The following is a 22,877-nucleotide window of genomic DNA, read 5'->3' as shown; positions in this document are numbered from 1 at the left end:
ATCTGGGATTGATTCAAAGCAAGTGGTTGAAATCAGAGTGCTTTTGTCCTGTTCCATTTTCTGTGATGGCAGAGGAGCTGGGTCAGTTTAGTTCACCTTCTAGGTAACTGGACCTTCGCTCTCACAGTTTTTACATTTTGAAACCTGGCCTGACTGATTAGGCAGAGGTATCAGGCAGCCAGTTGTCTCATATCCCACCATGGGGGCACTGAAGGCAGCCTAACAGCCTGTCATAAAAATGCAGCAGAGCAGGCATCTCATATGCAGACACCACTGATGGCAAGTACAGATGGTTTGTGCCAAGTCTGCATGGGTAATTCAGTTGTAACCTTTTTTCCTAATAGAAGAATACCTTGGTACCAGGAAAAAGAATATTTTCCTTCCTGACTTTACTGTTGGCTTGTTGGCCTCTCCATTTTTTCATTTGGTTTTTCTCCTTGTAGTTGTCCTCCTTTTGCTCACTTGGAAGACCAAATACCCTGCCAAAAATATGTTCTTTACTCTAGCTGTTTTACACAAGGACTACATAGTTTCTTTGCAGTATAGGTTTAAGGATCTGATTTTAACGAGGATGTCCATGTGCAGGAACAGGGATGGGGATGGTTAGGTAGCATGGGGAAACCTAAAAAAAAGTCCATAAGAGTTCCCTGGTTACTGTTTGCAGTGATTTCCCTGCAAGTTTTCATAGGCTCCTTTAAGTTTTGCTTACAGATGGAATCTTAGCCAGCTTACTTAAAGCAGAATTAATTTTCAGTGACAGTTCCTCCCCTCTTGTGAATCAAAACAGCATGCTCTGTATTTCAAATGGTAACCAGAGTACATTCTGGATGAAGTATCTCACAGAAGGTCTTTGGAGAGGCATGAATTATAACCTGTAATACCATCTTTGTAACTTCCTAATAAAGGAAATGAGTAATTAGAGGTAAGCGTTTGCTTTTTAGCAAGAATCCCTTCAGGAGGAGAAGCAATAAGCTGATGCTCTCTAAACCAGCCAAAGTAAGACATGGAAAGTCAGCAACTCTGCCATGAACAGCAGTCTCTCATTGCAGTGCTTGTGGGAGGTGACATCAAGGAGATGCACAAGCAGCGGCAGAACAAATGTCTGCTTCTGCACCCAGAAACTTCTGACCCCAGCCCTCAGAGTTCTGTGTCTCAGGTGCTACAACAGTTATTAGAAAATGTGCCAGAATGTGGCATTTATCAATAAAGCTTGCCAATGGGTATTGTAGGGCTAAAAAGGGTGGCTGCACAGAGTGATTGCTATACACTGCTCTTTATAAATGCTGCATATCTACCTTCCCCATTGCCAGTGGCATTCTTCCTGATTTGTCTGGAAGTGAGATTAAGTCTAGTTTCTTGGGGATTTAAGAGAAAGGGTGCAACAGGTAAAGGAACAGGGTATCAGCATGGAACAGATGTGAGAAGGTGCTTCTCTTCATAGGTCTGAGCTTAGTTGGCTGTCTGTCAGTTCCACTACCTGTGTCTGCTGGACTTCAAGTAGACAATCTGTGGGCCTAGAAATTGTGAGAAATGCTTTCTTGTATGGTGGTTCAATTGGTAGTTTTTAAGCTTTCATGTAGCCATCAATGCCCTCTGTGCTTTCCAACATGTCAGGAACCTGACAGAGAAGCAGTGTTAACATTTGTAAGAAAGTTTTGTGTAATATCTTTATTTGTTAATGAACCTTCTGTAGAGTTTTCTTGATATATCTACTTCCCCCTTATTCTATATGTTTGCTGGAAGTGACCATAATGACTTCATAGGCCCCAAGCAAATTTCTTACGTTAATCAACTAACATTCTGATATCTTGAAGGTCTTTTCCAATGTAGATAAATCTATGATTCTATACTGTTGCTCAGGGATACTGTAAATATACCAGAGCATAATTAGAGATATGTGCTTGTGGACCTATGTCCTTTTCTTCCCAGAAGAAGAATTTTTTTTTTTTTTTTTGTATGATGAATTTAAGCCCTTGTTTTTTCATAGTTTCCACTCTCACGGAGTTTTCTCCTAGAAGTGCATGACTAATTCATATGAAGTGCTCCTTCACTGCTGAAAATGATATTACAATTTATCCATCAGGTTTTAAAACTACATTTTATTATTGTCATTGGTTACTGCTTTCTTTAGTACTGGAAGTAAAGGAGAAATCAAGAGGGAAGCAGATAACTTTCCTGTTGCCCATCACTATGCTGTGACAGATTGCAGAGGCAGTTCAGATTTATTTATAACTGGCACCTGTTTTGTCACAAACAAAAATAGGCTGCTCTTGAACGAGATGGGGGAACTCTTACCAGCATGATGATCTTTGTAATCTTTCTCATTTCCTTGTTGAGTATAAGAGCCTTTTTTAAAAATTCTCTTTGTACTTTGGCTATCTGTTTGCATTTCCAAACTAAGGTTTTCATCCTTCAGGTCTGGTCTAAGCAGGTACAGTGAAATCTCTGTATTTACTGAGAGCTGCAAAGGGTCCTTATTTTTACAGAGTCAGCCTGGCTGTGTGGACACCACTGGCTCCACTGGTTTCTTTCAGTTTACCATTACTGCTGGATGTGGCAGAGTGAGTGTCATGCCTACTTATTGCCACCTCTGGACTGCTGGACCTGTTGGTAGTGATGAGAGCAGGGCTTTATGGAGATGTGCTGCAGTAGTCAGGGTTCTTCTTTCACCACTTTTATTTGGGACAGGGGGAGAAGTGGATTTTTAAAGAGTGGCTCCTTTATTTAATTATATATGATCTGATTTTCTGACAAAGTTGCAGTCACCTTAAAAGCAAATTTGGGGAAGTTACTGAAGAGCTTGGGGCTGCCCATGTCATGAACATCCTAGTCCTGAAGTTTCATGAAATCCTCGTTTTTCATTGCATATTAAAATTTATTCTCAGCTCTGAGAAACTTGCAGACCATAGGATGCCTTTTATGAGTGCTTTTATTTCCAGTTTCCCTCTATAGCACCATTATAGATGTCACAGGTTCTGAGAAATGGTATTGCCTTATGTTCTTAGGAGTTTGAGTTGATGGGTTTTGCTGTGTACTTAGCAATTTCTTTTAGTCTCTATTCCAACTAAATATGTGATCAGGTAAGGTAAAATGGTGAAGCTCTCTTGTAGCCCTGTGTTGCTAGGCAATTTTGGTGGCTTTTGTTCTAATACCAGTTGAGTCTTCTAAAAGGAACTGTTCCCTAGGAAAGAAAATCACACAATTGGCAGCAATATTACTGCTTCATTACTGCACTGCCACTGCCAGTGGCCTTCCTTGCTTTAAATTACACTGTTTCCCTGTCATGTGCCAGAAAGATGGCCAAAGGTTCAAATTATGGCCGGCAGACCACAGGGATCAGCAGTTTAGAAAACTTGGCAATCACTGTATTTCTGCTGTGTTAGGTGCTCTTTTTTTTACATGTTTTTGTATTACTGAGAGAATTTTTGATTGCATATATAAAAACAGTCGTGGCAGTAGTTATTTTTACTGTATTGCATTTTCAGGGAGAGGCAGAAATTACAGTGCTTCTCCTCTTGAGAGCTACTGAGAATTAGTTGCTCTTTGGTCCTTCTCTTATTGGCAAATAATAATCCCAGAGGAGTCCATGCCAAGTGGAGATGATATTTCCAAGGTCCGTATGGCACGCTTCACTTGTGGATCTTGCTGCACTTCAGAAACTGCAGTGGCTCTTTCCACCCACCTCCTCTGAAATATTATCATCTCCATTCTGTGAAATTTGGGAAAACAGCTGAAGGGATAAATGACTCACGCTGAATTAAGCAGCAGCTCAGGAAGAGAAAGCACAGCTCTCTTTGAAAATTGGATCACATGGCTCCCAGGTACCTTTCAGACAGGGTGATGTTTTTGAACCCCTCTCTCCCTGGGATGTTGCAAACCAGTTTTCCCAGGGTTCAGCATCACTGCATCCCTCACCTCAAAATTGCTCCTATGAAACGTCATTATGCTTTTCTTGATGAGTTTCAGGGTGCACAGGATCTGTTAATACCTCCCCTAACACAGAGGCTGACTTCTCACCACAGGTGTCTGCCTGCCTCTCTGCATGACAGCATTTTTGCCAGGTGACCGTGTTTAGATGGCTGAATGAGTAACATGATTGATTTAAACTGACTCGCCACTTTTTAAATATTTGAGAATTCAGAGCAACCTTATCACTTTTATTTATGATCTACTTAATCAGGTCTGTTTGAGTTCTATTTTGTAGAATGATTGTACATAACTGACATCCTTAAATGAAGTGTCTCATTTGTGATTGCCTTTCATATGCATTCCCAATTTCATGGGTCCAAGCCTTAAATTTACAGAAAAATGAATGTTTAATTCACCTCACCTTGATCCCCCACAGCGTCATGAATGGATTTCGTAAATAACAGATTGGGTGGTTCCTAATTTCAAACATTCCCTTCATGATAGATATGGCTTTCATAGCAGTACAATCTTTTTCATCTCTTGAATTCAAGAACGTCACAAAGCAGGTCAGAATGACCACATGCCGTTTTAGAGACACGGTGGGGGACGAGAAGTATCAACACAGCAGTTTAGCAGGGTGAGAAAGAAAGCAGAGTTTTCTTTCTTTGAGATCAAGGGCAGTACCTTGCCTACAGAGTTGTATCACTGTGTCTCTGCCTGCTGTTCTAGCTTTGGGGGCAGGGTGATCTTATCTCTGTGTTACTCCCTGGTGTTCCACAAAACAATCTAAGATAAGAAACTTTATTAATCTTTTCCTTCCCTTTTAAGTGGAAACCACATATTGAAGATATCTACGTGCAGTCTACTTTTTAACGTGGGGGGGAAATGTAATGAGCCCTTACAGCAGTCAGCCAGTTTCTGTTGAACTGGTGGACTTTTTTTTCATACTGTTTTGGACAGTGAGATGACACAGCAGTCTGCTGTCTGGTCTGGTGCACTGGTTCTTTCCTGGAGTCTGTCTTGCATGGAGAAATCCCTGTTGTCCATGTTAAGTTCCCCACAGCAACTTGGACATTTAAATCTCTGCTGTACTTCAAGCAAAACGCTTATTGAAACATCATCACATAATCTGTGCCCTTTCAAGACAGGCTTATGCAAATATGCAAATACCTAGCTATTCTTGACACAGCTTGAGGAAATTCAACCCTGATGATACTTGTTTTCCTGGGAAAAGGTGTTTAGAGATGGGGTACAAAATGAAGGTACAACTCTTTTCTTCTTTCTCACCATTTTTTTCCCCTGTTGTTTTCTACTAATCCACAGAGGAACAATGTAACATGTCAAATCTGTTTACTCCTCAAACAGTCTGGGATGCTTGAATGTCTTTATTGTAATTTAGGAAGCAACTGACAGACAAAATTGTGTTGGGTAGACACTAAAAATACACACTGTGGGAACCACAATAACTCCCAGGTACAAATTAGATCTTTTTTTTTTCTTTTTCTTTTTGCCAGTGGAATTTATGATGAGTAATGAACTAAGCTCCTTTCTCAAAGTTCCAGCTATAGTTCAGCTAGAAACTTGGGGGACTATTTTTATCCTGAGAGGTGGCATATTGATCTACAGCTTCAATAAGTGTGCCAAGAATGGAAAATCAACAAGATCTTCACCTGATTTATGTAGGTTAGACATCTGTGGCTTGCATTTTGAAGGTGATCTCTCAGAGGTGTAATTAAAACTTGATGGTGAATAATCATGATGATTTGTGTCCCCACATTGCAGCCATGTGGATGTTTTTATGTGGTTGTAAATGTGGTTGGTCATTGGTTGTAAAAAGAATGGTTGGGAAGTACTGGGCTTAAGGGCCAGAATTTTGCACACAGCTCTTATGCAGAAGGTGTCCAAAATTTTCCAAGACTAGAGCTCTGTTTCAGTTTAGAACTAGTCAAATTGCAAGTTAGTGAAAAAATAAATTCAAAAAGTTTTTAATTGTTAAAACTGGGCAGCCTCTCAATTTGCTCACTCAGTGGTCTGATATTGGAAATGCTGACTTGGGGTTGGAGAGTGGGCAAAGACAGTAGTTTGTAACTTAGTCTTACTTTCGTCTCAACACAATAGCCACAACAGCATCACTTTTCCCTTCATCCTCAACTCACCTGTCAAAAGGAGAACAGAAATATTGGGAGAAGGGTTATCCTTCATTAGACATTTAAACACTCTGAGAAGGACATAGATTTAACTAGAGCTGCAGCCTGAAGATTTTTCCATTGAATTCTATGATTTTATATTAGTGTGGATAGAATTTTCAAAGCATACAAAAGGCTACTGCTGAAGCAGACTGGATTTCTTTTTTTCCCTGCTATGTGGATGATTGTGGGAATTTTGAAGAAGCTGTTTCTCATTGGGTTTTGAATTACTCCTAGGATTTGTTTTGTGCTTTAAGATATTTATCCTGCCTTGTAACATTTATCCTGCCTTTGTTTATATCAGTAACAGTGATTTTTACTCTTTCATTTTGCAACTGAAAGATATTAAACACCATCCATTGCCTACTTAAAAAAAAAGGTGGGGAGAGGTGGCATCTCTAATTCTGCATGCAGAACAGCCCTCATAGTACATACAGTGTGAGGCTGATTATCATAAGGAGCATGAGTTAGAAGCAATGATCAATTTTCTGAGAATCCCTAGTCTTTCCATTAATTTTGATTTATTGATTTTTATGAGCAGGAGCAGGGAGAAGCTCAGGCTTTGAGGAGGATCAGAAAGCCAGTGCATGTCGAGGGTTATTGCCTTGTTTCGTGCTGTGATTTATACAGTGAAGGTACTGGCTGCACTCGTCTGCTTGGTGTTGTTTTACTTCTACTCATCATTATAGTATTTCATGACTTAAAGACAAGTGCCCTCTGTTCTGTTGTGTCTCTGGCATTATTACGGGCTGAAGGGTCTGACTATTGGAAGTTCTGAGCTCTTGCAGCTCCAGCGGAATAAATGGAAGCTTCAGGTGCTCTGAAAGGCACACCTGAAGTATTTTCTTCTTCAGAAGGGATTGAATTGTTCCTCATAAATATAGGTACCTGCTTTGACTAATTCTCCCTTGACTGCAAATCCTTTGAAGTAAATGGAGTTTACTTGATTAAAATTAAACCTGTGCTCCAAATTTAACTCCCATCCTTTCCATGTGGATGAAGAATTGATTAGATCTTAGTAAATCTGATGTTAAAATTAAGCTTCAAATTTACAAATAAGCTCCAGAGATTTGCTTTCTGATTGGAATATTGCATGCTGGGAAAGATCAGAAACCTTTTTTTTCTTTGTTTGTTTTTTTAGTGAGTTTAGGTGGTTCTAAACACAGTTCATGTTTCTACAGCAGAGCTGGTGGGGGAGCAGAGGTAACTAAACACACTGAAAGGAGAATTTTGTGCCTAGAAGAGGGACCAAGACCAAGTGTCTGCAGCTGGTGCAGGGAGTCAGCCTGCCTGAGTCATTCACATCCTCCTGCATGGAGTCTTAATTCTAATTTGTTCAGTTCCAGTGAGAGAAAGTGAATGTCAGACAGCGATTCAGCCTCAGGAAAACGTGATTTATCCCAGTGCTTGATAATTCTGTTGTTCTTGCACAGGAGGAAGTTTGCCTAAGTAGTGGCTGTTTGATCCTGAAGTAAGGAAAGGTGCTGCTGTTTAGGCATATGAATGACTGCTGGAAAAGTTCAAAGGAGAATTCATGAAGGAGTGAAAGCTGAAGCTAAGAGATTTGAGGACTAGGTATATAAAGCAAGCTTATTCATCTTGACTGTTGTTTTTTTTTTTTCTTTGCCTTTTTAAGAACATAGATATGCAAACTACTGGTGTAGTCCTGCAAGTCATAGCAGAGTTTAAAGATTCTTTTCAGTTCTTGACTAAAGGCCCTTCTCTACTCAGGTTGCTCAGATGTCTCCAGAGGTCAGCACTGCTTCAGTCCTTAGTTTTTGAAAATCCATTCTTTGCTCAAGGAGAATCACAGCACACTGCTGCTTTTCCATTTCCATTATGGGATCGTCAACACTATAGGGTTCCTTGATTTTTTTTTTACTTCATTAAAGCCAGTATTTAATTAAAAATCAGGAAGCTCGGGGATTGTTTTTTGGTTTAGTTTGGTTAGTTTTTATTATGTTTGTCTCAGAAAGGGGATAGATTATAGAAGATCCATTGCTTTTGATTCTGGTTATTTTCAAAGAACAAATTTAATCAGTTATATTCTTATCTCTATATCTGTCAACATTTTTCTTGTTACCTCTCTACAATATGGTAGATCATCTGCCATGTCAGCAGAGCTTCACATTTCAGTGTGTACATTGATCTAATTCTGTTTTGTGAGTGATGGGCCCTGGTGTTTGGTTCTCAGCAGGCAGGATGGACTGTGTTGCTATAGCAGTGGGGAAGGCTCTTGTTTTGATGAGGAGAACTGTGCTTTTTCCCTTTGCCTCTCTGTCCCAGACTGAACAACAAAACTTGGCACAAACAAAAAACATTGAGAGAATATTCAGACAAACAGGTAGTTGCTTCCTCTTCTTGCTGTTGGTCCTCTTAGGACAAGGGTCCATAATGTGTTTTGTTTTCTTTAAGACTGTAGACCAAGGCTCGCTTTTCACAATAGTGTTTTGACATCCTTTGCTCCAAGAGCTGTGATTTCACTCAAACACACTACTTTCTAAATTTCATGGCTGATTATATTTTACTTTTTTTTTTTTTTAAGCTCCTGCCTGTACATGTTTTATTCCACCCCTCCTTGTTTTTCTGTTTTTAGCCAGTGAGACCTGCAACGATTTCCATCCCATGTTCTTCACCCATGACAGATCGTTTGAGGAGTTCTTCTGTATCTGCATTCAGCTTTTGAACAAGACATGGAAGGAAATGAGGGCAACTTCAGAAGACTTTAACAAGGCAAGAAAAAGGGTGGGGTGGGAATAACTGGGCAGAATGGTGAAACAAGGCAATATATTCTTCCTTTGAGGTACAGGGATTTGCTAATTCCCATTCTGCTGAAACTTAGAGATTTATCTCTTTGGACACTTTGCACATTGGAATGCCAGCATTTAGAAAGTGGTGGATAGAGGATGGGAAATGTAAGGAGGTTCATAGACCTTTTTCAGTCATGTTGCACTGCAGACTACGAGACTAAAATCCTGGCTTGAGGGGAAATTCTGCCTTTTTATGTTAGCAATATTATGCTGAAGTGCTGCAGCCTCCAAGGTTGTAAATAATGCAGAGAGAGTACTGCAGTGATAATTCTGTGCATCCCTTTCATATCATGTGAACACTAAAGTGATAAAATATTCAAGAGTGGACACAATCATGATAGAATGCTGTGCAGTTTAGCCTGCTAAAACAACTACAAAATCAAAAAACCCCCAACCCAAACCAACCAACGAACCAAAAAACCCAAACCAACCAGTGAACCAAAAAACCCAAACCAACCAATAATCAAAAAAAAAAAAAAAAAAACCCAAACCCCACAAACAAACAAACAAACAAAACCTGAAAACCAGTGAAGTAAGAATTCAAACAAAAAGATCCTCAGCAAGAATTCTGGGAGCTTCAGCCTGTCTCCTGACTCTCAGAAAAGTAAAAAAGAACAGGTGTCTGTCTTAGTGGTCCCTAGACATCCAATTTTTACCCAGTTTGCCATGAGGCTGAACAGTATCTCTGACATTTTCTAAGAATGGCAAACTGATGTTTTTGTCGCCAGCTGTCATCCCTATCTTTGTTGAGATCCTCTGACTGGATCTTGAGGCTCTCCCTGGGAGATGTTGGTTGTAGAACGTTGGTTGGGAATGAAAGGGGAGACTGCTGCTCTGTCACAAGAGAATTACAAGTGCTCTGAAGTCACCAGACTCAAATGTTATGTTAGAGCCAGTAGGAATGATCATACCTGACTTCGAATTGGAATAGTCTATTATTGAAGTGATCCCAATGTCCATTTTCTACTTCAGAATGAAGGTGAATTTTTAGGTCACAGTGAGGAATAACCTTGGTTGAGTTCTTTCAGGCAGGTTAGTTGGCAGCAGTACCAGAGCCCTGTCTAAAGAGAGAAAGGAAGTCCAATATGAGGAAATCCAATATGCACTCTGTTGTAGCCAAATGACCTGGAACCTTGTTCTTACGTGGAATTTCTGACATGCTTTTCCTACCTAATGATCCAGGAACACAGAAGGAGCAATGGCAAGATAATGCACTGAACAGTATAGGGTTGCTAAAATCAAGGGCTTAAAAAGCAACTTTATAAAGACTAGTTCATAATATGTGGTTGTTTTAAATAAATATATGAACAGCTGCCTATTACTTACTGACATTCTATCTCAATAGAAGAAGGATTTGTCTACATAATTTCTCACATCTTCAGTTGAAATATTATTAACAGTCCTAGGAAATTCAGATGAAGGATTCCATTTCTGGCACCAGCCCAGGTCCCTCTACAAGGAAAACAAAGAAATTTACTTTGCAGCATTAGGCATTGTTGTGGAGATTCATAAGAGATCAGGGAGTTTTTTTCTCTGATATGACTAGTTTGCTACTTGTGTTTTCTGTTGCTGATAGTCCTGCAACTTCACCTATCTGTTCTGTCAGGGTCAGTAATGTTGGCACTGTGTTTAACTGCCTGTGTCATTGAAGACATGGGCAATTCTTAACTCAGTGGGGCAAACCTGAAACATTTGCTATTGGGCTACCAGGGTTTGTGTCTGGTGGTGGCACTGTGCTGCATGATCCTGAACCCAGCATCTCTGCCTGCAGAAGTCACTCTTGATTTTGTAACTGTTTCTTTAAAGGGGAGAGAGTGCTAAGCTCTTGCGTCTCTCATTTCTAACATTTCTCTAATTATGTTTTGCTTATCTAAGTCCTTTCTTAGAGTCATAAGGAGATTTTTGTGCTCTTATCCCCTTCAAATGACATGTGGTGGTGATGTGAATTACTCAGCTGATAAACATCTGAAGGGATCTGTGAGTGAAGCAAACTGTGTTGTTGTGTGGGCTCGTGGAGCACTTGAGGGTTTGTGTGGGTTGCTATGTTATATGGTGGTACCCAAGGTTGGTAGGTGACAGCTGCCAGTGCAGCCCATGGCTTTACCGAAATAAATACCGCCAATTTTCATCTTTACCTGGCAAGAGGCTTTGGTGATCACAGCATATTAATATTCTGTCTGCATCTTCCCTGAGTGCTAAGGGTACCCAAGTCTGTGCAGTCACTTTTGAAAATTTGTCAGGAAAGGGCCACGTGGGCCCGGGGAGCATTCAGTCCTTGCAGAAGTGAATGGGAGGAGAGCAGACTTCACAAGATGCACTAATTCACTTGTGTGGAAAAAAAAAATCTTCCATCCTCTCTTTGTGTTACTATTTTTCAGTTCCAATAACTTGATTGTCATGGTAGTGTATGAAACACAACTTTTTTATGGTTACTGTCCCCTGCCTGATGGGATCTTTCTCCATCCCTTCCCTCCTTAAAACCTCCAAAACAAAATTGGATGCTCTCAGTATATTGATTGGCAACTCTTGAGACCTGGTCATTCTGCTAAAAAATCTAGACTGCTTGGTTTGATATTTAATTATAATTGAAGAAAAAGAGTTTTTAGTTTAATTTTGAAATTCTGATTAATCACAGTAGCTTGCATGTTGGAGGTCTGTAGGAGGTCTGTTTGCACATACAGAGAATTATTTCCTCCTTTCTTGAACTGGGGAATGATGGGCACTAAAAGAGGCGAGGTGATTGAATTTCCCCTCAGGTTTTAGTGCTGCTCTGAAGGGTTCTTTAAGACACACATTAAGATTTCCTTTTGATGACAAAATGGCATACTGTGCCATCATGGTTCTTTAGTTTGTTGTGGAGATTCTACATAGGTTTGTTAATTTCTAAAGTTTCAAAAATAATTAAACCAGCACTTTGCTCATGGTTGGAAGCGTTTTATGGTATTTTAGTGAAACATTTATGATCTCATGCTTTACCCCATTTTTATTCATTAAAAGAGACGTTTTGTTAACTCTTGAATGCAAAATGTCCTTTGATGTCTGTGATGATAGTATGACACTGTCAGACCTAAAGCCTTTTTTTTCAGTCTCTCTATACACTACTAGACATCTGAATAGAATAATTCAGACAGGCAGCTAAGCTTATATTATGCCTTTGTAACATTTTAAGACATGCATAATTCATGTTTTGTGAGTTTCCTAGAGAAATTAAGATGCAGTTGTATAGATAGACGTGCAAGTAGCAGCAATTCCATTTGAAACCTTTTTGTTTTTATTTGAGCCTACAGATGATCAAAGGACACTTTACAAGTTTCCCCAAAGTCATTTGTGAGCAGAGAGCGTGGTTTATGGCTTTGAAAATATAATCTAGTCTCCAAGCTTTACATACTTCTACATGTTTTATTAAAGCAGAAGAAAGCATTGTGTATTGATTTTTGAAGTCAGTGCTGACTAAGAAAGCTGGCCTGAGTTATCTCACATCCAACACCTAAAAACCTTCAGCAGCAGCCTGCCCATTTAAATAGGTGCCCATCAGTCAGATTTCCATCACGTAGGGACAACCTACACTCTGCTCAGAGTAATCAGCTGCTGCTGCCACACAGACTGAGATGTACTTAAAGCTTCTTGTTTATTTTTAACATGATGGTAGGTGAAATTCAAAGTACCTGCCCAACAGTAAAATTCCTCCCATGAGGCCAAATGAAAGTATAATCCCAAAGGAAAATTTTTTGTTGATCCTCACTAGATGTACTTTAGTAAATGCACCTAATGTGAATTTATATTGTGATTGCTATCTCTTTAATGATCATCGTGTAAAGTACACATATTTTTTCTTGAGATACAAGGAGACAGCATTGTGTAGGGGACAAGATTATCCTCTTAACTCTGGTTTCCAGAGATTTCAGTCAGTTGCTTTTCATGGCTATGAAGTTCGCATGCTAATAGGAGGAAGAGTAAGCAAATGCATTATTTTAATTGCAGTCATAGCTTGTGTTATTGAACCTGCAGAACAGAGTGAGCAATTTGCTAATTCTGTACCTAGTGTTGTACCATCTTAAAAAAAGCAGATTAAGAGTGAAAATAACTGCTTCCAGTCTCAGCATTTAAAAGAAAAAGACAATTTTTTTTTTACTTGGCTAGCAGAGTGTCGAAGCTGCATTATAGAGAATGGGCACAATGTGGCTGCTTTTATTAGTGAATTAGTGTAGTTGTTGGGTTTTAGATGACCAAAAATGACTACTCATAACAAGATGCAGATTATCACTCCAGCGTGGCTGAAGTTAAATAGGAAAAGCCAAAACTGAAAAAAATTGTAAGTTTTGTGATATAAGGTGCTTGAAAACAAAATCCACTGCATTCACTAAAACTACAGGTTTGAAGAATTGAAAAGTGGACAAGGTTGGCTAATGATGCTGCCAATGCATTTTTCTTGTTACTTAGAGATTTAGTTAATTTGCCCTCTGGACATGTGCTTGAGATCATCGTAGTATAAACATGAGTTTTTTAATATTTTATGAAAAATGTATTTTGTAAGCAGATTATGTAATAATATTATATAATATAGAAGAAGAAGAAAAATTTTGTAAAATTTTGTATTATTTTGTGATAAGAAAAATATCCTCAGAAACCTAAAAAAACTGGTTTCAGCATTCAGCTAGTGTCCATTTCACAGTGGCAACCTGGTGAGGAACTGCCCTTGTGGTATCTGGCTATTTCAGGGACCCGCCAAGCTGCAGCATCAGATCCCCCTGCAGCAGAGGGGTCTGCTCAGCATAAAACACATCACTGACAGGCCTGCACATAACAAACTGCCTTTGTGGTGATCAGAAGAGTAGACATTGTTCACAGCGGCAACAGATGCAAACAATAAATGCCCTACGTGAGTCCTGTAATTAAATAGCGAAGCAAACACGGAGGCATTTGATAACCACAAAAGATGTTTATGGCTCATGCTCACACTCTGCGAACATTTTTCCTTGCTCGCTGACAAGATAACAGAAAAGGTAACCAAGCGTAACATAAAAATGAAAAATACCATTTCCTTCCTCGGTGGAGGTTTGGAAATGCCATGCCATAGGTTTCTCATCTTCTCCAGTGTTGTCATGTTTCCAGCAGCTGTAGGGATGAATAATTGTTGAAGGCGAGTTCAAAATATGACAAAGTGTTCAAAGACAGGCTCTTAAGAGGCAAACTTTTCTGAGCGGTGGTTTGTGTGAAAACCTGTGTGGTGGGCCAAACCCACCATAACTCAGACAATGTGAGTTACCCATGAGCAAGCAAAGGTCTGTGGGGTCCTTTTGAAAGGGTCAGAGCAGCAATGTGGCAGAGGAGCTGTCACCAGCTTTGCTGGGTCCGCCGCAAACTGGGGAGACTCGAGAAGCAGGCTCTGCAGAGATCCTGCCCAAAATGAGCCCCTGGCTGCAACCTTGTTGTCTTAATGCTAGTCCTTGCCATGGCAGCTCTGTGCCTGACCTGGAAGTGACAGGGCTTTGCCTCGCTCCTGTGGGAGCAGCAGGTCCCCAGCATGCTCAAGTGATCCCCTCTAGTGGCACTACCAATATTCTGCATTCTGCACTCTTCTGCTCCTTGCAGGCTTGGAGTCCTGATAAACCACACTTTACAGGAAGGAGGCAAAGGCATCCAGAGCTGAAGTGCCTTGGCAGTGAAGCAGCTGCAGGGTAAAAATCAGAACCAGGATATCTGGCCACTTGTGTTCAGCCTCCTCCATCACCCTGCCACAGATGCAGTAGCAGCTCTAGCCCCAAAGGGTGCTTTCCTCTCTCTGTGCCTCTCTTTCCCATCACTCAGCTGCACAGGGAGGCTTGGATAAGGATGGCAAATGGTAGCTTCAGAAAATGAAAGACGCATTACCTCAAATAAGAGAAAAGTAATTCAGACAAACTTGAAAGTAAAATCCTTTGGTCAGTCTTTATACCTGTTTGTCTGCTCCTTTTCAATTCAATGAAAGAAGAAAAAAAAGGGATGATAAATAGCTCTTCACAGATGACCTCCAAAGCACTATTGTTTTCTTATGGGTCTGAAGCAGATAAATTTCACTTCTTTTGGGAGAAGCTTTGGAAGGCTTTTCTGTTTGCATTTTACTGTTGGGAAATGCCGGGATGATTGCACCTCTCTGTTAGCTTTATTGCACCTTCCCTTGAGAATGCTTTGTTTGTATCAGTCAGGGATATTGCAAATAAATTATTCTTACATAGAATGAATTCACTATTCCCCAGGCTGGGGCAGATTAGCACAAATTAAATCCCACATTTTCACACCTGAGGCCAATAGTACTTTATTAACTTTTATTGGAAACAGATAATTGCTATAAATATGTTGTATCATTAATTGTGTAATGCACAAATTTATAAAAAAACTGTGACAATTAACATTTTGCAAGTCTGCTGCATAGATTACAGAGAAAATTAGGCTTTTTGATTGAAGAAATTACTCCCTTCAAATACAATAGGAATTTTTTAGAAAGCATAATTTGGATGCAGAAAAATTGTCAGGTCTATTCCATTAACAACCTCTTCTTTCTTGAGAATGGTGTTTTTTAAGCAGTGCAATTGAATGTGATGCAGAGAGAGCCTGGTAAGACCTTTCCCTAGCATTTGGTCAGTGTTCCCTCTATGTTTTTTATGACCTGGATATTCCAAATATATGCCTGCATCAGCTGCTCGTTTAGGAATGGCTCTGTTTAGTCTTCTCCATCTCTGTGAATTTATCTCCACCTGTCAGATCTCCAAATGTGTCCCATAGTACTCATCTGCTGCTACTGGCTGCAGGAACTTGAGATAGGGTGTTTAAGATGCTGAAGAGGCATCTTTCCATTTACTGAGGCATCAGTCTGTAAAAATCAGATTTAAGTATTCATATCCCAAAAATTAGGCCTCTCAAGCTTGAAAAAACAGCATCACATTTTTAAATCTAGATGGTTACTTCCTTTTAAAAAATTTTCAGTCTGAACTAGCATTGTCAAGAATGCAAATACATTTCAAAAAATTAATTTGTTAAAATTAAGTACTTAGGCTGCATAATGAAGGAGTCTAACTTGCCCTTTTTCTGCACTTTGTAGCTCATGAACTATTTTTCTAGTTCAAAGACTTTCTTCATTTAACATAGGGTCTACTATTTTCTGTCTTTGCCACAAGGCTTTGGAAGTCCTTAATAGTAGGGTCATACCTAGTTACAGATGAACATCTTTCTCCAGTGATCACATGCTCAGTGATTTCATGGAGGGCATAGCCTTAAAAGGAAAACCATTTTCAAGCTTGATTTCTGCCCATTTATGTGCTAGGATGGGTGCACCAACAAAGAGATGGACTCTTCAAGCCAAAAATCAAGGAAAGCAAAGGATATCTAAACAAAACATCTGTTATTTAAAACAAGAAAAGAGTATTTTAGTGTAATCCATTCCTTGGCCAGCAGCTTGTCTTGTCCTTTCCCTAGTGATGAAAAACTGTGTTGGTTTCAGCAGTGGAATCTCTTATTTGTGGAAAACCTAGCGATCCTTGGCAGATGGAATTTTATCCCCCAGATTACTAGTGAAGTCTGTGTGTTACTGTAGAAGACATACAGGTATGTGTAACACCCTAGAGATGATAATTTTTAAGGCTGCTAGTACTTCATACTTTCAAAGCACTCTTCATTTTCATCTCAGCAGGTACTGATCGAACCAATAAACTTTCTCAGCCTTCAAAAAGATGATTGAGTGAGAAACCTGATAACCAGAGGAGAAACACTGAGTGTAGGTTATCTGTGCTAACCGCTCTTTTTCTACTCCACAGAAACCTTTTGCACTGGAAAAAAATGCCTCAGTTGCATGTAGAGTGTGTTAGTTATGAAGGGAAATGATATAACCTAACTGGAACTGTCACCAAAACAGCGTATTTTGTGATATTGCCCCTGTCATTCCTGTCTAAAAGTGTGGATAATAATCAGATCCCAGGAACCACTCTTGTCTCTGTATTTTTATTTATTCTTTCTAGGATATGTTTTTGTAGTACAGTTAAATCAGAGGTGCATGGCATATGGCTTTTTGCTGCATGAATTGCTGCTGATGTGAATGTCAGTGGGCATATAATACCAGATTTTCACTTTGTGAATCACAATGCATGGAATTCAGCCTGAGAGCTCCCCAGACTATAGACCTTATTATAGGCAAATAAAAAAGGGAAGGAAGTGGGGAGAGGTGATGTCTCAGATATTTTGTTTCAGTTGAAATGAGGTTATCGTGATGAATGATGCAGCTGACAATGAGATTTTTATAGCCTCTCTTGGAGCAGCAGAAGAGCTTGTATTATTGTTGGTTTGTTTTAAGTAATTGTAACCTAAATAGCACCACGGTTGAAAAGAGCAGCAGAAATCTTTCATATGTGTCTGGTAAGCAAAGCCAGGATGCTTATTTGTTTTTGTCTAGTCTGTCCTTATACAAATGTCCTTCATTGTTTGCAGCTTATATCTCATGTATTGTCTTGATTGAATATGTCAGTCACCATTAAAGAGGCGTTTGCCAGTCAGTGGCTGCTGCTGCCTGTCTCTATTTTTAGCACATGAGGTAACTGGCCAGCATCTGACAAGCTGATCCTGTTACCCGATGCACCAGTGTAAATTAAGGTTGGCTGTGATAGAGGCTGCTGGAAGGCAGCATGAGAGGAGAGGAAAGGAGAGGATGGTGTGTGGGGGCAGATGGGCTCTCCTCTCCTCTCCTTTACAACTCTCTCAATCCATATCCACACCATGCACAGTGAGCCAACACAGCCAGCCTCTGCTGGTTCTCTGTAGGTTACCTTTATTAGGTGGTCACAAATTAAACTGGGCCTTGGTGTGCTAATATGAACTGTCCTCAACTTCCCAGACACTGGATGAGAGGGAAAATGGAGGAGGTGAGGCGTTTAGCACATACTTTCTGCAGAAGTGTTAGGTTTTGCCCCAGAGAGTATTTGGCCTTGAGACCACAGCAAAGGCAGTCGTTATTTGGGATGGTAGTGAAGCTCTAGACATGTGAACTTGGGTTCTGCCACTTTTCCACTGAGAGCTAAATAGCTTACTGGGGGATGGAAGGTGTTGTGTGTGCCTCTGAAAGTGATAAGGCTCTTTTTTTCTTTTCTCTTTCCCCTCTTCATAGTGGGTTCAAATAGTATGCAAAAAATCTTGTGGACTTATTGATGACTAAAATGTAATTTATTGGGTGGTTCCATCCCAGTTCCTCCAGTTACCATTAAATGTTGGTCATGGTAAGCAGAGAAGCAAGGTCCCCAGTAATACATATGAAAGCTGAGGAATATCACCTTAAAAGCTGAATACAGGAATGGAGAGAGATTTGATACTAGGGAAGTATATTAACCCAAACAACAGGGAAAGGTGAAGGAACAAATATCAGCATCCTTGAAAAAGGCATTTGTGTAGATGATTAAAGATCTTGCTGTGTCAGCTGAAGATATTTGTGCCATGGCCATGAAACTGAAATGCTCAAGGATGAATACTGCATCAAGAATGTCAAGTCTGCGTGTAAAAGACTTCTGTGAAAGTATCCAGAGAAACAGCTTCCACACAGGCTTTGAATTTTATGGTAATTTTTTTCTCTGAAGACTTGTCTTCAGATTTCAAGCATCAGTTTTCTATCTCAGGGGAAACTGCCTCATCTTTGTTGTGCTGCTGATAAGAGAACCCCAGGAGCAAGAGCTTAAAAATTGCAGGTCTATCCATTTTGCTTGAATAGTACATGCTGCCTAGAACTTTTTGTTGTGCTTAACCAAGAGCCCAAAGGAAACCACAGATCTCATCATATCATTGTTATGTTGTCAGCCTCTTCAGAAGCAACTGACCAGCCCTTCATAGTGAAAATAACATCTCTAAAGTCACCAAGTGGAAAAATAAAACATCCTTGTTTTTGTAAAATCAGATGTGTGAGATAAAGAATGTAATCTCATAGCTGTCGAGATTTTAGGATTCTTTCCAAGAACTCATTTTTATGTAAGCCAGGATTCTGGAAATTCCTAAAGGACTGTCTCAGTCCCTAGGGATCTGGAAGTTATTAAAGGGCTGTTTTCTTCCAGTGATTTTCTTTTTTAATCTGTTTGTCATATAACTGGCACTACTTCTTCATTTTACAGCCTATATGTGATTTTTTTTTTTTAAAGCTAGTGACTGGATGTAGCAATCTTACTAAATTTTTCTCTGTTTTAAGTGAAGTTTCCTTTAGCTTCTCTCCGTGTTCAGTACTCCAATCTCCAATAGGATTTATTCCCCCAGACTTTCTTTCTGCCTGTCCTCTTCCCTTGGAACAATGGCATGGCTCATAGTACTTCCACCTGCCGTAAGGAGGATGTTAATGGCTTTTCTCACTTTCTAGCTGAGGACACATGCTGACTACATTGGGCAGGCACATCTGTCAAGGCATCAGAGAAGACCCTTTCACAGGTCACAGAATACTGGAAGGCAGTTTTTGGAGCCAGGATGGGTGTTTACTGGCAGCTATGTATTTTCAGCAGCGGTAGAAATCTGAAGGCCACTGTTAAAATTGTGAAGTCAAAATTACACGCGCACATGTGTTTCTTATTCCTAGAAATTGATCCATGTGGACAAAAAAGTCTTACCTCGGAAGCAGAGGTATAAGTACAGCTTTTTAATATAGATGGCAGAGAACAGATTAGTCCTTTATCTAGCCTAATTCTGCACACAGTGGACTTCAAAGTTTAATTTACTTAGAGAAAAGAACTCTCTCCACCAATCTGGGAGATGAACTTCAGGTAAAAGGTGCTGTAAGTGTGCAGCTTGAAAATGGATTCAGTTATATACACAGCCTAAATGGCCCTTTACTGTGTATCATCTTTAAGGTACCAGGAAAAATCTTTAAACTGGTGGTTCTACTTGAGAAGAAAAGAAAGAAAATATTTCCATAAAGCTTATTTACCTTTGCATGGGTTAAGGGTGTTTTATTGGCTTGTTGATTTTAAGCTCCAGAGAACAGGATGTTTCATAGCTGTTCAATTTGCCTTAGTTATTATAATTTGAAAGAGTTTGATGATTCTAATTTCCTTCTCTATGCTTCTTGATTTTAGTACTAGAGTAACACTTCAGTATCTTGTATTGATTTTTATGATGGCCAGGGTTTTGATATTAATTTCTGCAGATATTTTCTTTGGTACTAAAGCTGAGGATGGGTGAGTGGCAAAGCAAATTGAGGACTCAGAAAGGCTAATTTCATGTGTTACAAATATCGTTGTAGGTGCTTGCTTGTAGGACAGTCTCAGGGCTGATGAGTACCATGAATTAGCAGTGCACCCTTGTGTGGCGTGGACTAACTGCATGCTGGGTTGCATTAGCTAAGGCACAGCTAGCATGGCAGAGGAAGAGATTATTTCCCCCACCTTGGCCTTCATGAGGCAGCAGCTGGGAGACTGTGTCCAGTTTTGTGCCTAGAAATGGAGAGAAAGCAATGAAATGGAGCTAGTCCAGCAAGGCTACCAAGATGGTTAAGGAGGATGGAGCATGTGATTTTCAAAGGGAATGTGAAGGAACCAGATTTGTTCATCCTGGAAAAGACTGGATCCAGGGAGGATCCAGTTGTATCTTCTGCCATTGTTTGAACAAGAAGGATGAGGAGAGGATGCACACCCTTCTCAGAAGTACACAGAGAAAGAAGAAAATGAAGGAAACTGTTAGGATGTAAGGATAAAATACTCACAACTACTGTTACTGTTGCAGCTCTTGAACCAGTTGCGTAGAGAGATTGTGAAATCTTTATCCTTGGAGAAAAACAAAACTTGCCCAGTGTTGCCCTGAGGAACCTGACTTAAGTATGAAATTACCTCTGCTGTGTCTGCAGAATTTGATGCCTACAACTGTCTAGCAACCTGAATTATTTTCTAGTTTTATGGGTAAAAACTACTTTCTCATGCCAGTAGGGTATCTTTTCCAAAGAGGAAGAAATATTAATTCATATCATTAATCATCATTGAAACAAACTCAGATGGAGCATCAGCCAAACTCATAAATTTTTGCTAATGTTAAATAAAGTGTAAAAGATCCTTGTGATGGGTTTTGTAGCCACTTTAAGAAGTCAAGCTTTCCCCATTAACTGTGGTGATCCCTTTAAAGCCATTTCAACTTGTCTTAGCTCTGACAGATGAACTGTTACTATTCAGGGGCATTCAAGCCCCTTTAGAAATGTGAAGCAGAAAGCATTTATTCCTAATTTTCTTTCCAACATTTACAAAAGTATGTTTTACTGAATATTTACCGCTGGCTATACTACAGCATAGCTGACATGGTAACTTCTCTAACCACAGTAACTCATCAGCTCATTTGAACCCTAATACTTGAAGCAGACCATGTGTGTGGAAGTTGCAGAGCCATGTTTGGCTACTAGTGGATTGGCTTTGGGGATGCTTGTTGTTTTGTGGCTGGCTGGATTTTTTATAAGTGTTTGTCTTGTACGAATACCTTTGCTTTTGCTAAAGCTCCGCTGCTTATGGGTTCTAGCTTCAGGTGCAAGCTGTGATTTCACCATCCCAAGAAGTTTCAGGTATTTCTTTTAATCATAGGTTTATGACCAAAGGAGAACACCATTTAAGTTGACAGAATATACAAAGAGTGAAAAACGAGAACAGAAAGGTGATGTTAAGTGATTTTTAGGAGGATAACAAGAATGTATAAATTATGTCTTCCTGCTTGTTGCCTGAAAAGTTAGTGGTAGAGATGGGAACTTAGCCCACACCTCACTTGTCAGTGCTTTGATGACAGGACAACTATATCTTGGGTTTTTTTTTTTTTTCTCATATCCTGATACACGATTCTGTTAGCAAGGAGAGGGTTTTTTTTTTTTTTCTCTGTGGTGGAAACATATTCTACATTTAAGCAAAATATTTACCCTTTGCTTAAATCATTTAAAGGGTAAAGTAATGAAGTGGTTAGATGCAGTGTTTGCTGTACTTTTGGTGTAAATGGCTGAAATGAAAATGTTTGGCAATTTGAGACAGTAATGAGAAGCATGAGGATAAACTGAAGAGATAGCATTCACACTGTCTTTTTGTGTACAATCTCTCATGCAGTTAGAAGCAGTAAAAAATTGAGAGCAATTACAACAGAACCAGAGCTGCCAGAAATGTTTTCACCTTGCTCTTGAAGTGACCAGAGAGACTGCAGTCATAAATGACAATTTAATAATCAACCAGTATTTACAAGTATGTGCATAAGTGAGCACAGCATTGGCAATGCTCACCAAGGCAAAGTGTGCCCACAGCTAGCCATCGCTGCAGCTGGCTCTGTAGGGGTGGACTTCTGTGGCTTCTACAGGTGTTAGAGATGCTCTGTATTGGGCAGAAAGTAAGACAGGACCTTGAATACAGAAACCTGTATGTTTGTGGTGCCTGGCTCCAGCACAAAGCAGCAGTGCTGTTCTTGCCAAGGACACACTATGCCTTGGCTTTTCTGGAAAAAAGTTCCCCACTGTCCAGATGTGAAAATTGGTTTCTGGCTAACACAAAAATGTTGAGCACCACTTGACAGGACAACAGCTCCTGTGTTGAAGGCAGCCAGACCTCACTGCAGGCTGTGGTTTGGGTAGAAAGGTTGTCTATAGTGACAGTACTTTAAAAAACAATTATAAGAAAGGTTCCAAAAGCTTCGCATCCTACAAAGTAAAGCAACTCTGATTAAACTGATAATTTTAAAATTAAACGGCTGCAGAGAAACCAAGAAAACCAGCAAATCCCTTCTCTCTATTTTTCCAGATAGTACAAAGTGTTATTACAAAAAAAAAAAAAAAAAAAAAAAAAGGATGTTAAAATCTATTTATAAACCAAAAGAAGAAAAGCAGGCAAAAAATTGTACAAGCAGCATTAAGCTGCAGAAATTTTCCTTGGACACATTGCAATACCTTTTCAAAGCAGCATATGGAGTTTATTCTGGTGACTCTAATTTTAACATGAATGGGAGTCACGTGGAATACTCCTGGCATATGGCT

The 22,877-nt window shown here is 39.7% G+C and overlaps 1 protein-coding gene across 3 annotated transcripts in view; it reads left to right on the top strand.

Annotated features, from left to right (window-relative positions):
* Positions 1–22,877, top strand: part of ELMO1 (engulfment and cell motility 1) — a 305,386-nt gene that overhangs the window by 192,776 nt on the left and 89,733 nt on the right. For all 3 annotated transcript variants that reach the window (XM_066321961.1, XM_066321951.1, XM_066321970.1), the window contains one exon: positions 8,692–8,828. In XM_066321961.1, the coding sequence (XP_066178058.1) occupies positions 8,692–8,828 (137 nt within the window). The remainder of the gene's footprint in view (positions 1–8,691; positions 8,829–22,877) is intronic.

This window comes from Sylvia atricapilla, chromosome 1, assembly GCF_009819655.1.
Source record: "Sylvia atricapilla isolate bSylAtr1 chromosome 1, bSylAtr1.pri, whole genome shotgun sequence".
NCBI lineage: Eukaryota > Metazoa > Chordata > Aves > Passeriformes > Sylviidae > Sylvia > Sylvia atricapilla.
Note: the sequence above shows the minus strand (reverse complement) of the source record. Positions and strands in the feature narration are given on the sequence as shown.